The sequence below is a fragment of the Cupressus sempervirens genome, chromosome 1, assembly GCF_028749045.1.
Source record: "Cupressus sempervirens isolate cs-2001-9-10 chromosome 1, ASM2874904v1, whole genome shotgun sequence".
NCBI classification, from domain to species: Eukaryota; Viridiplantae; Streptophyta; class Pinopsida; order Cupressales; family Cupressaceae; genus Cupressus; species Cupressus sempervirens.
The window spans coordinates 437,919,820-437,935,064 of record NC_143118.1 but is presented as its reverse complement, the minus strand read 5'-3'; the positions used below and the strand labels follow the sequence as shown (position 1 = coordinate 437,935,064).

General features: G+C 34.4%; 1 protein-coding gene across 3 annotated transcripts in view; it reads left to right on the top strand.

The window, feature by feature from the left end:
* The window catches only part of LOC149578159 (uncharacterized), a 191,892-nt gene extending 178,333 nt beyond the window's left edge, over nt 1–13,559 (top strand). For all 3 annotated transcript variants that reach the window (XM_089827735.1, XM_089827737.1, XM_089827734.1), the window contains one exon: nt 12,853–13,559. In XM_089827735.1, the coding sequence (XP_089683861.1) occupies nt 12,853–13,090 (238 nt within the window). In that variant the 3' untranslated portion in view covers nt 13,091–13,559. The remainder of the gene's footprint in view (nt 1–12,852) is intronic.
* Nucleotides 13,560–15,245: the final 1,686 nt, after the last annotated feature.

Genomic DNA, 15,245 nt, shown 5'->3' with positions numbered 1-15,245 from the left:
AAGAGTACCTAAAGATTGTTTCTATGTTGATGAGGATGGTGAAGTTGATTTTAAGATGGTAAATTTCTTGGATGATAGTGATAATGAGGATGATGAAATAAGATTTGTTGCTATTAAGGAAGAAAGCTCTAAAAAAGAAGAATAAGTAAAGAAAAAGCACTAGTGTCACAAATTGAAAAGAAAAAGGGTGTGGATTATAGATAGTAGTTGTTCCCATCATATGGCTGGAGATATGAACAACTTTGTCGAATTCAATAGTTATGATGGAGGGGTAGTTAAAGTTGGAAATAATGCAACATGTCACATAAAAGAAAAATGATCTATTACACTTGATGGAAAGACTAACACTGAGGATGTGTATTTTGTGGATGGTTTGAAATATAATCTTTTGAGCATTGGACAACTTGTTTACAAGGGATATCAGTTGTAGTTTATTGAGCTGACTTGCATTATTAAAGATAAAGATGGTAAATTTATTGGTATTGGTACAAGAACAAGAGATAATGTATTTCAGTTGAACCCTACTGAAATGACATGTTTAGTTGCTAATGTGGATGACGGTTATGGCATAAGAGATTGTCATAAATACTTTGATAACATTGTGAAGGTTAGTACTACATTTCTAGTTAGAGATTTGCCTAAGATTGTGAAGCCAATGAACATGATGTGCAAAGAATGTATAATGGCAAAGCAAAAGAAATGTTCATTTCCAAGTCAGACATTTACTACTTCAGTGAAGTTGGAGATTGTATACACAGATTTGAGTGGTCCTTCAAGAACAAGAGCATTTTATGGTGAAAGGTATTTCATGCTTTTTATTGATGATTTCACTAGAATGATGTGGGTTGCATTTCTTAGAGATAAATTTGAAGCTTTTAAGAAATTCAAAATATTGAAGAATAGAGTTGAGAATGAATCTGGTCTGAAAATTAAATGCTTGAGATCTGATAGAGGAGGAGAATTTATTTCAAATGAGTTAAACAATTTTTGTGAGGATAATGGTATGAAAAGACAGCTTCAGCCCCTAAAACGCCGTAGTAGAAAGAAAGAACATATCAGTGATAGAAGCAACTAGAGCAATGATGTTTGAGAACAATGTATCACATATCTTTTGGAGAGAAGTAGTGAACACTAGAGTATACACTATGAACAAAGTACATATTAGACAACGAGCTAGTAAGACATCTTATGAACTTTGGTTTGGACATGCACCTACTCTGAAATATTTTAGTATCTTTGGAAGTAAATGCTACATTAAAACAAATGATGATATTGGAAAGTTAATTCTAGAAGTGATGAAGGAATGTTTCTTGGATATTCATTGAAAACTAGAGCATACAAATGTTTTAATAAAAAACTGAAGACTATTGTTGAAAGTGCTAATGTGAAAGTGGATGAAAAGTTCACAATTACTTGACTATAATTATGATGGAGAGAATAATCAAAGGACTAACAATAAGAATGTTGAGTAGGAATTGTTTAATGAAACAAACATTGATTTGCAGACTGAATTACAAGGAGAAATATAGAGAGAAGAACCCAAATCTGAACAAAGAGAAGAAATCAGAGTTGAACAAGTGACACCTAACAGAAATGTGGCAAAGAATCACTGTGTTGAACAAATCATTAGAAGTGTGAACAAAGGAGTTATGACAAAGAACAAGGTAAGTGAAGAATTGTGTTTGATTTCTTAAGTTGAGCCTAAGAATGTTGATAAAGCTTGTAAAGATGATTATTGGATTAAAGCTATGAAAGAAGAATTAGAGAAGATTGAAAAGAACAAGACTTGGAAATCGGTTCCTAAACCTAAAGATAAGAATATTGTGGGAACTAAATGGGTATTTTGAAACAAGATGAATGAACAAGGTGAAATTGTGAGAAACAAAGCAAAGCTGGTTTATAAAGGATATTCACAACTATAAGGAATTGACTTTGAAGAAACATTTGCACTTGTTGCGAGATTAGAAACAGTGAGAATGTTTTTGGCATATGCAACTGACAAGAACTTTAAAGTTTATCAAATAAATGTTGAGTCAGCTTTAATGAATGGAGAACTTGAAGAAGAGGTATACATTGAACAACCTGATGGCTTCCCTTTGACAAATGAGACGAATATGTTTTGTAGATTGAAGAAGGCATTATATGGGCTGAAACAAACACCTAGAGCTTGGTATGCAAGATTGGATAAACATTTGACAAGCTTGGGATTTGTGAAAGGTAATGTTGATAGTAACTTATATCTAGGAAAGAATGATGATGATTTGCTGATTGTTGTACTATTTGTGGATGACATTATTTTTGGAGGTAATGATGAAGCTAGTAAGACATTTTCAGAAGAAATGAGGAAGGAATTTGAGATGAATGTGATTGGAGAGATGAAATACTTCTTGGGATTGCAGATTATATAGGACAAATATGGTATCTTCATATTACAAGCTAAGTATCTTAGAGATTTGTTGAAGAAATTTGGTTTGGAAACTTGTACTGGTTGTAAATTACCTAGCAAAGATGAATCCCCTCGTACAGAGAAAGAAAAGTTTAGAGCTATGATTAGTGGATTGTAGTATTTGACACATACTAGACTTGATATAGCTAATGCGCTTGGAATTGTGGGAAGATTTCAGGCAGATCCTAAAGAGACACATCTTGTAGCAGTAAAAATAATATTCAGATATTTGAAAGGTACATCTGATTATGGTTTATGGTATGACAGATCACAAGATTTCACATTATGCCCGTACACAGATGCTGATTGGGCAAGAAGTGTAGATGACAGAAAGAACACTAGTAGTGGAGCATTCTTCTTGGGAGGAAGATTAGTTTCTTGGTTGAGCAAAAATTAAGATTTCATTTTCCAGAGTACAACAAAAGAAAAGTATGTAGCAGCAACAAATAATTGTAATCAGATTATTTAGATGAAGTAGATGTTGAAAGACGTTGGAATTGAGTTTACTGAGCCTATTATCAGACAATGTGATAACACAAGTACAATGAGTATGTCAAAGAATCCAATTTTACATTCAAAGACAAAACATATATCTATTAAGTATCTGTTTTTGAGAGAGAAAGTTGTAGAGAAAGAAATCAGATTGGAATATGTTAGCACAAAGGATTAAATAATAGACATACTTACAAAACCTTTGGCTAAGGACACATTTGAGTATTTGAGAGGTATTTTTGGGGTCATGCCCCAACCTACTTCAGAGTGGATGATGCAGAGATTGCATCAGCCTAGTTGGTATCAAAGCACTATATCTTTTACCTAGACTGGATGCTTGATGCTTCTCTTATGGGGGAGTATTCATGTTTGAGCTCAGTCATTATGGACTCTTGGTATTGGTATTTAACAATGTCTTTGGACACTTGATCTTGAACAGATTGTTTTGGAAATGATTGAACTTAGAGAATTGACATGATGATACCTTTGGCATTGATGTCAATGGGGGAGAGAGTAACACATGAAAAACATCCTTTTGGGGGAGATATGAGAGAACATCCTTTGGGGGAAAGATGAGTACATGAAAAACAATATTTCTTATGAGAGAGAGTAATGTATTAATGGATGTATTGGGGAGATTAACATCTTTCTTGTGCATTCTGATTATTTGACAGGTTGTAAAGGAAGAATGTATTGTCTGAGTTTGATCTTGAGATGTTTACATTCATGGGCAACATGATTGGGGGAGCAAAGGCGGATGATGAAGAAATATATTTGGTATTCATGGAACTTACATGTTTTTCATCTATGTTGCCATCAATGCCAAAGTGGGAGGTTGTTAGCATGAATGATGACGGTATTCCTATGGGGGAGTATGTTAGGAATACTGGAGACATTATTTAGAGCTTATGTGTTGCATTCATGACAAAGTTTTTCATTGATGTCGACATACACTTTATTCTGTGAAGAGTTCCAAAGTTAGAGAGGAAGAATTGTTTGGTGCAGTCGACAGTTACTAGTCAATGAGCTATGTTAGGCGCACTTGAAGGTAGATTCAGTAACCTGTCTTAATGCTACATCTATGAGTGCGTAAGGAAAGATGAAGACATGATAGAGTTATGCGATGTTTTCTGAAGGTAGCTTTCAGAGACAGTTTTTGGAAACCAATTTCTGGTAAAACAACTATTTCTTTGGACAAAGATGAAACTTGGCTAAGTGAGCTTAGAAGAAGGTCAAAGACATGTTGAAAATGCTATGGTTGAGATGGTGAAATCAAATATGTAGTTTGAGCCAACTTATTGAAGACTGTTCAGAGTACTATTTCCTATGAGCCAACTATTGTAAAAATAATTGTAGAAAATATATAATTGTAATGTAACATGTAATGTAATATCTTAAAGATGTCCTATATTATTATTGTAAATTTAGAAAGCCTCAAGGATGACTCAATACCTGTTTTAGGACTTGGTATAAATTAAAGGTCATTTCCTTGCGGTAGAATGTGGTTGCGATCAGTGAGATCATTTTGTTATGTGAACTTGCAAGTGTGATCTAGTGAGGATGGTTGCGTACATGAATGCTAATATCTATTTGATCAAAGAAAATATTTATGTTGTGGATGTATTGTGAGCTTCAAAGGAATTGTATTGGCAAAGGAGTTATTTAGTCAGTTTAGAGATCTTGGATATGCTTATTTGGAAGATTGTCTTGTGAAGATTGTTTCTGAGGCTATTTGGACAGTGGGTTCAGTTGTCCTCCTTTCAACTCCTAATAGGGTTGACACAACTCCTAATAGGGTTGGAATCTCCTAACAGGAATTCAAAGTCTCCTAACAGGGATTCTCATGTAGTGATTGTGTTTCATTTACTCTTAACAAGGTCTATCCTTTCACAAGAAAATTTTATATTAGTACATCATTTTGTGGGCATCATTCCCACCTGGGTTTTCCCTCTGATCAAGGGTTTCCCTTATTAACATATTTGGTGTTATTTTGCATGGTTATGTTTCTATGGTTGTTGCATTTACAATTTACACGATTTAGAATTAATAAAGATAGTGAGAGTTATATAAAGCACACAACTAATTCACTCCACTTAGTTATCTTGGTGGACTTTACTTTCTAACATGCCCGACCTGGGCTTATAACAAAAGGTTCATTGGCATATCATTATCATTTTCAATAATTCCTTGATGGCGCATTTCCTTATCTCAGAGACATATGGATGATGCCACTGTATAAGGTTTTGCATAGAGTTGGTATTCCTTTCCAACCAATTCAAGTTTTGATTTAAGACAATGTAAATATACAACAAACAATTCAAACTGATTTCATATGAACAAGCCTAGCATATAGTTGCAACATAAATAAACAATGTATTGTGATGGATCCTAATCCATCTGGCACAGTTCAAATATTATTTACAACATTCATGCTACAGAGCTTTCAATCAAAAATATCAAGAAAAGAGGAGTGAAAATAGACACACAACTTGGTATATTAAACATGGATATTACCAGCCTTGATTTTCTAAGAGAAGCTTGTGATGTCTAGCACGACTCCTCGTATTTATAAGTCAGGCCTCTAGCAGTGGCTGTGAGCACAATGCAAAAGCAAATTGTAGGTGTGAAGTGTTCACCGATTAGACAACAAATTGCAGTTAGAAAAATAGTCTAGATGGATGCAATCGCAAGAGGAATTAATTACAGTAAGGATGTCAAATGAAGATGGGGATAATCCCAATAATGGATGCAATTGTAGGTGGGAAATAATTGCAGTAATGGATGCAAAACGTAGGTGGAAAAATGACTAATTGTTATTGCAATCGCAAATAAGAATGTTTTTCTGGTACGAAACCAATCGCAAGTATAAAGAATGGCTCTCCCTTGCAAAAGCATGCACGATTCACACTAATACTCCCTTGAATGGAGTTACAAACAAGATAGAGGAAAGGTGGCGAAGTAAGAGTTACGTTCTTGGCTTATATTCAAGAGTCATATTTAAAAGGTCTCTGAAGACAAATGACCAATGAAGCAATAATAATATAGGCCACTGAAAATATACAAAGGTCAATGGTACAAATAAATATATTGAACATTGTCAAAAGATGAAAATAATAATAACTTTTACTCTTCATGTTATATTTCATAATGATACCTTTATGTTTACATGCAATTGTGTGTATGTACCACATATGTATGTGCAATATTCTAGATATACGTATTTTGTGTATACGTGATATCTTAAGTAAACGTATACATTCATTTAAGTCATATGTGGATATACTCATATGTACATATATATGTATGCACATGTACATGTAGATATCACTATAATAGAACATGTCTGACATTCCATTACTTAAAAGTAACAAATGTTCTTAGTTTGATTTATGCTTAAGTAATTATTTTTATTATTTAATTATATACGTTGACTTGGTTAGCTCATGGTGATCACTTGGTATATCCTTGCTTGCGTAGTCTAGTTATCCCTTGACCATGGTGGTTTAGGACTCGTACCTGTTAGCTCAGTGGCATGTGGTGCCCTCATGCCCTTTACCTCTCTGGTAATGCTTCTTCCTTCATTGCATTTATGTAAAAAGAAATTAATCACGACAATAACATATCTCCAAATCATTTTTAAATTAAAAAAAAAAATCATTTTGCTAAACCATTTCCTATTATATAACATCATAACAAAAACCAATAATCTTAATTCTTATGAATCATAATGATTAACTACCATCTCAATTTCACATGAAACCATAATGAACAACTAACACTTCATTTTCATCGGAAACCAATACGAATAACAATGTAATAAGCTATTTTTCTTATCTCTAATTAAACAGTTAAATATAAATAAAAGATATATTACTATTCATATTCACTTGAATCAATGTTACAACTACTTTACATATTCTCTTGAAAGAGTTTAGGGTCCGTTTGGTTCATGGAATTTAAAAAACCTGGATTTCTACAAACCTTGGTTTAGCCGAATCAAGGTTTTGTATATCTTCATTCCAATTTTTTGAATTTTATTGAAACCGTTTGTTTCACTCGAAAGATGCATGTGAAGACACATTTTTATGCGTAAGCTTGGAGGTGAAGGCAAATTTCAAAAAATAGTCCAATCTATTGTTTTTACACTCATTAAAAAACAAAACCAGGGTTTGATTTTCAATTCCTACTCTTTGTAGGAAGTTGGAAAACTTGGTTTTGAGGTAAAATTGGAAGTCCCGTATGCTAATTCCATTTTGCAAATTTTGAAACAAACGCACAAATTTTCAAATCCGGATTTTGAAAATGCCAATTCCTGTCATCTTCCAAGAACCAAACGGACCCTTAACGAATTAACTAAATTCCAGTTAAGAAAAGAACTAGGTTACTTAACTGCTTGCAAAATTAACATCTATCTAAACACAATCTCAGCTGAAATTGAAAATACATAATGGTAAAATACCTAAGGAAAGAAGATAACGTGAATGCAAATCCTTCTGTATTGTGCAAGTCTTGGCATCTGGTAGAGGGGAGAAGCATTGTCAGGGGCTTAACCTCCTAACCGTAGACTCTTAAGTATCCTCACACAATCTCAATTGAGAAAGACTCTCCCTACTCAGGATTAGGCATGGGACACCCATATCTTGCCACTAAGCATCCTAGCGTAGAGTGTCGGCTAAGCAACCAGCTAGGCTATGGAGTCCTTCCCATCAACCTATCTATCCAAGTAATCCTAACCTCTAGTGATCACAATAGTAAGCATGCCACTAAACCTACCCTGGCTAGGGATTTACATGGATACTATGTGCCCGATCACCCAACGCTCGACTTGACAACAAGAAAAGTACCATTTGATCACCATGAGCTGCCTTAGGCTATATTTATTTGTTTAAGTCCAACTCTTTATTTTGTTTTTGATTTCTTCTCTTGTCTTGTAGGTGTAACCCATTGATCATTTGATATCAACCCACAATCTTCATCTTGACCTTGCTGGTCATCCTCAATGAATCTCAGTGTGGCTGTCTATATCCTTGAACAATATCTGTTTATCACAGTTAAATACTTTCTGCCCAGCCTAGGCTTATGACAGACATTTATATAAAAGATTCATGATATTTCATAACAATCTCCTTAACTCTCGGGGTGTGTCGTCTCTTATCTCAAAGGCATATGGATGATGCCCTTGTATAAGTATTTCATGGAGTTGGAGATCCTTCCAGATTAAATTTAAATTCTTGAAAGAATAATGATAACAATATGCAATAGATGATTCAAACCCTTATGCATGTTTTATACAAACAGACTTAAGTAAACAAGATGGTCAATTCGAAGCTAGTCTGTCTGGGTCTATCTATATTATCAATGTTTCTTTAAGATTTCCAAACTAAAATTTTAGAGCCTTATAATATAACAAAAATGGAAAAGAAATGTAGAAAGAATGCATGACTTGATAGAGGTATTATCGCCCTCAAGTGCTAGTGAAAACTGGAATGCTTGGTATGGCTCCTTGCCTGTAGATTCTAGCAATCGCTAGTATAAATAGATTGCAGTTAAGGAACAAAGGTTGTTATGAAAGCAATCACAGATATGAACCCATGACACTGTAGGTGCAATGGCATAAGCAAACAAATGTAATATGGAATGCAATCTCAAGTATGAATTACAGCATTGTATGTGCGAATCACAGAAGGGGACATGTATAATATGGAATACAATCTCAAGTAGGGAGCACGACACTATGAATGAAATCTGCAGACGGCAAATGAAATCACAGATAGAAAAATGCGAATGTAATCACTGATCAATATGGAATGTAATCTTTGGTATGAATGCGGCCATAAATAAAGAGATTGTTTTCTTGTTTCCATAGCATGCTCGGTTACGAGTAGGATAAGGAAAGATGGAAACATCATGAGTTACATTCAAGAGCCATTAAAACGCCAACAAGTCATATGGCTAATTTAGGGCGTTGGAAATATAATGTCCTGATGAAAGAATTAATAATATTAAAAACATTGCCAAGGTTGGAAATAATATTGACTTTACTCTCAATGTGTTAATATAAGGACACCATCTTGTATCTACCTATACTTGTATATGGATGTACACATACACTTATATATACTTAATATTCTAAGCATACGTATCTTGTGTATATGTCATATTTTAAGTAGGCATATATGTTCATGTACGTCTTATTTGAATTTACGCATATATACATATATATGTATGTGCATGTACAAGTACATATAGGTATCATGATCTTGTTATATTAAGACATATCTGAAACAATAGGAAGTTCATAGATCATCCCAATTTATAAAGTTAACATTTTTTCTTAGTTTGATTAATGCTTAGTAATTTCTTTTATTATTAAATTAGATATATTGACCCGGTTAGCTCATGGTGATCACTTGGTATACCCTTGCTTGCTTAGGCCGGTTTTCCCTTGACCAAGGTGATTTAGGATCCATACTTGTTAGCTCAATGGTAGTCGGTGCCCTCATGCCCTTTCCTTTTTTGGCAATGCTTCCTCCCTTCATCGCGTTCCTGCAAAGGAAGTTTATCAAAGTACTCACATATATCCAAGTTGTTTAATCAAAACAAATAATCATATTAGCTAAACCACTTGCCATTCATATAACATCATAACGAAAACCATTATTTCAATTTCTCATTGAACATAACGATTAACCGACTCTTCAATTTCACATGAAACCATAATGACCAATAAACACTTCATTTTCACATGTAATAAAAAAGAATTAACAATTTAACCAACCAACTCAATTTTGTTTGAAGTCTCAATGGCTATAACGACATTTTAACTAAGGAAAGATTTGGGATGCAACAAACAAATTTAACCAACTCAACTTTGCATGAAGTCTCAACGGCTATAAAGAACATTTTATAATGAAGCAAAAATAGGGATGTAACAATACCAAGGTCTGGTTCAAGGGCTAAATCCACTACAGTTGTAAAATGAGGATGTAATTCTTTGGCTACCAAAGAATTTCGTAGTGTATGCCTTTGTTGAGTCTCATTGCCAGGAATGGAGTACCATCATATGAAGATATTATATCGCTGCCAACGCCATGTATCAAGACTGCCATGTCAGGAGGATAAGGAGTTATGTCATGTTGTCATTAATGTAATAATCTGATTTATTCCCTTGCAATTCTTCACTCGCAAAACCCAAATCGTCTGGATCTTGAGGACAAAGCCTTGATGGATCAGATGAAATTTCCTGTGCAGATTTATCAAATCCCATATAAGGATGCAGAGTAATAGATTCATTGATTTCTTTGATGTCAATTGGGGTAAAATCTAGTGAATCAGATTGTGATATAGTCAGTGCCATTAAGTTCTTCAACTTCCTCAAGGTCACCCTTTCTTTCCCTTTGTTCGTGACATGTTGAAACTGGAGAATCTTCATGTGACTTTCCTCTTGAAAGGCATGGAGAAGGAACCCCTAATGCTACAGTTGTAGCTGCAGAAAAATCAGCAGAATATTCTTTAATAACTCCAGTGTTCAACTCCTGTTTTTCTCTCATTCCAAGCCACAAGCTTTTCTTGAAGAGTGTTGTACAAGCTTGATCCTATTACCCTCGCAGTCTTATCGTCCTCTACTTCTGGAATTGGTTCCCTTTCGATTTGACAAGGTAAAAAGGTGGGACATAATGGTCGATCATACCTTGTGGATGATCAGAACAATCACTGATGCTTTCAGAACTTCCTCTTTGTGGAAACTGGTGCTTTTGACTGTCATGAAATGAGTGCTTACGCACATCATTTTTGGAATATCTTTCAGTAACTGTTCATCACCTCATCTGGATCCCTTTTGGATCAATGAGTTGACTAATAAGGTAAAAAGGACATCTTCCATGTGTTGAGGAGGGGGAAAACCATGTGTCTCTAGACAAACTTACAGCCTTGACTTTTTGTTCCATATGAAATGATATGACTGCAGTTGAATTTCCATATTTTCCTCTGTTTCATGATAGATGAATTCAATATCAATTGAATTTATCGGACACATTTGTTTGTTCATCACAATACCTAATCCTGTAACTTATAGAGGTCATTTTCTTACAGACTCAAATGAGGCACCATTTTTTTGAAATTGCACAACGTTTGAAGAGGGATCCAAATGTGTAAAAATACCATACTTAACTCCCTTCTGTTGTTGTCGAGTCTGCAGCAAAATTGCATTTGCATGCAATGAGCCACAATTTGCAAACTCAGACTTGGCAGACCAAACATTTCAATTGGTGAAAACTCGGCAACTTAGAATTACTTAAAAATTTTGAACAATAAAAAATTCTCAAATTTAATGCAAAATACAGCAAAATATTTTAAATGAATCTGGCAGAGTTTTTTTTGGGACTGTGCCCCTAGCAGGGTTGAGGATTAGCATGTTTACAGGGTTTAGGGTAGTGTCCTTGGTCTGTTCCTTGTTGCATTACAGGGTGGGATTGGGGGGTGGAGCCCCACCACCAAGCCCAAATGAAGACCTTTGAAGCCCCGCAGACTATTATGGTACACACCATTTTCATAATTTTCAAAAGGCAGAAAGTCATTTTTTAATCTGTTCCACATTTGGTGAGTTTTTTGAATATTTTAGCAAGTATCGCTGAGTATTGAGATTGAGATTTGCCAAAATTAGGTCAATAGGAGTTTTTCTTGGGAATACTTGGCCAACCAAAAATTTTACAACTCAGACGACTTATTATGTACACTATGCTACTATCAGTCCAACCGTGTTTGAATGGTTCTCTAATAGATTTTTTGATTAGAGTCGCACTTCTTGGCTGGAAATTTCCTTCCTCCGTCTTTATCTTTTAGATTGTTTTATTTGGCCTTGTCTCATATCTGCTGATCACTCCCTCTCATGTTTGAAAGGTTGTTGCTATTCAATATTTTTTCAGAACTGCACTTTTATATCTCTCAAAGTAATGGAGCCATTCCAAATGCTTTGACTTTTTTTTTTTTCCTTTAAATGTATGAGATGTTTTTTAGGCTTAGGTTTGCTAGTCCACTTTGGCTAGAGTCTAGATGGTCAGATAAAAAATTCCTCATTTTGAAGAAAATGACCTAATCCTCTCTATTCATGATCACAAAACAAAGCTTACAATTATCTTTGCTTTTGCTGGTCATATTGCATTTCAGTACAATTGGACCTGTACAAGGTTCATCTGTAAGAAATTTATGGACAAGCATTGGTTCAACACTCGCTATCAATGTTAATCAAAACATTTTTGAAGCCTTGAGCAAGGCAAATGGGATCTCCATTGGCATCTCATAAATTAACACAGTAATGCTACTTTATTTACTAAGTTATATAATTGTTTACTGCGTGATCTTATTGCTTTCCCATTTCACCAAGCCCAGTTCTTCCACATGTTAATTTCTAAAAGGGCACTATTTTTCTTGCAAAACTTCTATATTCCACTCAATTTTTCGATATTCTTTTGTCACATTTTCTTGACTGAAATTCTATGAGGTGCATGCAAAATCTGTTCCGTCGGTGCTTATAACTTTCACTTTCGATGAATCTATGATGGCACAAATGTTTCTGCTCCTTTTTCATAATTTAATTGCACAGTACCAAGGACTTAACAATTTAAACAGTCCTGCATTTTCTATTAAAACTATCACATACAAAAAATAAGGGATGTTCCATCTTAGGTTTTTTCCTTCAATTTCAATACAAAAGATTTGTGTATCTTCCTTCATTGAAACTGTAAACTGAAGTTGATGATGTGAATTATGGACATCTCAGTTAGACATTACAGGTTAGAATAAGAAGATTCATGGATGACTGCTGTTATATCAAAATAAAAGTTATATTGGTTTTCTGTTTAGCTATATTAAACTATTTCATGTTTCTGAATTTGTTTGGTTTGGACTTTTTACAGCTTTTTGGGCCATGAGCAAAATGTTCATGTGGCTGCCCTTCAAAACTTTGGAAGTGTTGATCAAGTAGTGAATGATCTCACGCGATATAAACGAACAACATCTTCTCTTGAGACAGAATTAAAGGATATGCGTGAGCGTTATTTTCAAATGAGCCTTAAGTTTGCTGAAGTTGAAGCAAAGCGGGAAGAGTTAGTAATGCAAGTCAAGAATTTGAAGAATGGCAAAAGATGGTTCTGATAAATTACATTCCTTCTTTTCCTCCAAAAGACAATGAACGACTGTGGGTCACAGTTGTATTCATATTTTCTGGTATTCAACATATGTAAATTTAGTAAAGTTAGAAGAGAACTTTGGCAGCTGGGAAGTCAGTTGCAAATACAGAAGATCACAATTGGAGTCCAAATTTTAGGGAAGCAAATGATTCTTTGCTTTGTATCATAGCTATTCATCTGGATCTGTTACGATTCACTTTTTACTTAAGTAGACAAAGCGCTCAGAAAGTTGACTTGTGTAAGTAAATACTTTACAAAATATTGGACCACCACTGTGACATTCTATAAACATCTGCACTAGTACCTTATTTCTGAGTGACGCAATTTCTTCATCTTTTCTTCTGCCAGTAGATAGATTCTGACGTTTGTATCTTCAAGGGCTTGGATTCACATTTTCACAGTTTGAATCATTAAACATCGGTAACTTTGTTAAAGAGTGAGCATTAAAGGCAAAATTCATAAAATTTGTGAGTGATTACAAGTTAATCCCTACTTTGGTTACTTTAGTTATTAAATCCACTTTCAACCTTACAGGCTCAAATGGCGGTGTTATGCCAGGAAATAGGCCTCAAGTGCTTCCAACTAAAAAACAACCTGCAAGTCAATGGTTAATGTATTTCTGCATATTGAAGAATTAGGCGTATAATTTGTATAAAAAGCAGCAAGGACTGTATAGATCATTGCTTGTAATTGGAGGGAAAAGATGAAACAAAACATATATTACTATCTGTCAAGAGGCAAATGTATCAATCAAAGTATTCTGCTTTCATTACAAGCAGGGAAAATGTTTTGGCAGAAGTTAGTCATAGGACGTTGATACTTCAATGAGTCTGAGTTATAAACTCACTACAAATTCACGTTTAAAATTTTTCTTCCCATTCTTGAACCTCAGATATCATTAGCCTTTTATGATTTTGGTCATAGGACGTTGATACTTCAATGAGTCTGAGTTATAATCACAATTACTAATTATATGTTTACCAAGTGTTATTGAAATAGTTAGTTGCTTATATGTCATGGTGAATTTTTTTACTTAGTTCTATGTTATTTTGAGATATTTTCCTTATATAATTACATATTACTAACTGACACTTTTATGCAAAGTTGAGCTTATTTCCTGACCTTTCATCAGCCCTACTTACACATTCTCACATGGCTGACTGTTCTAGGCATTCTCTAACTCTGTATTGATTACTCTCTTTGGATGTAGACATTCATTCTGTTGAGTTTCAGGTATCACTACAAATGTAATGGCACTGCCATGTTTTGTATGTGTTTTCCAAATGACAGCAATCTCTCTCCTATATTGAGGATGAGACATGGAGAGACGGGACATGTCTCTTCATTATTATTTAATATAATAATTAATTAATTATTTACACAATATTAGGAATGACAAATTTTAAGGATATCTTTGATTAGAATGTATTCTCCATTTTGAGATCTCATTCGATATATTGAGTACTGGCCTCCAGAATATCAACATATGATATTCATTGAATACTTTGAGTAATAATATTAAGAGTAATGACCTCTTGAATGTCGAGTCACATGACATTCACCAAGTACTCTTTGAGTAATGGCTTCTCGAATGTCGAGTTGTAAAATATTCATCAAGTATTGAGTAATGGCCTTCTAAACATTAAGTCACATGATATTCACTAAGTACCCTATATAGTGGTCTCCTGAACATCAATTTGCATAACATTCACCACGTACTTAAAATGTTCATAAGGTATGTGCACACACATTCTCATAATGCTTAGCATAACATAATGATAGTTGGCATAATTGGGTTGTCATTGATTGGAAACCGGTTGAGGAGTACATATCTCTTGATTAGCAGTAGATATCTTCATCGATCCACAAGGAAGAACATGACTAAGCCAAGTCTATCTAGTCAGCATGAGAAGTCGTCATAGTGACATGACAACATAGGTATGACGAGAGTTCAAATTCAGTTTGTGCTCTTACAAGAATAGAATACAGTAAGGGCAAATGAATCGAGAGGAGACCCATGCTAGACTGACAGTGCCACTAGTCTAGACCTTATAACATAGGTGTCACAGGTCGCTCGTGATCTACTCAACAGTTCAAGTTTAAAATTTGAATTCACTGAT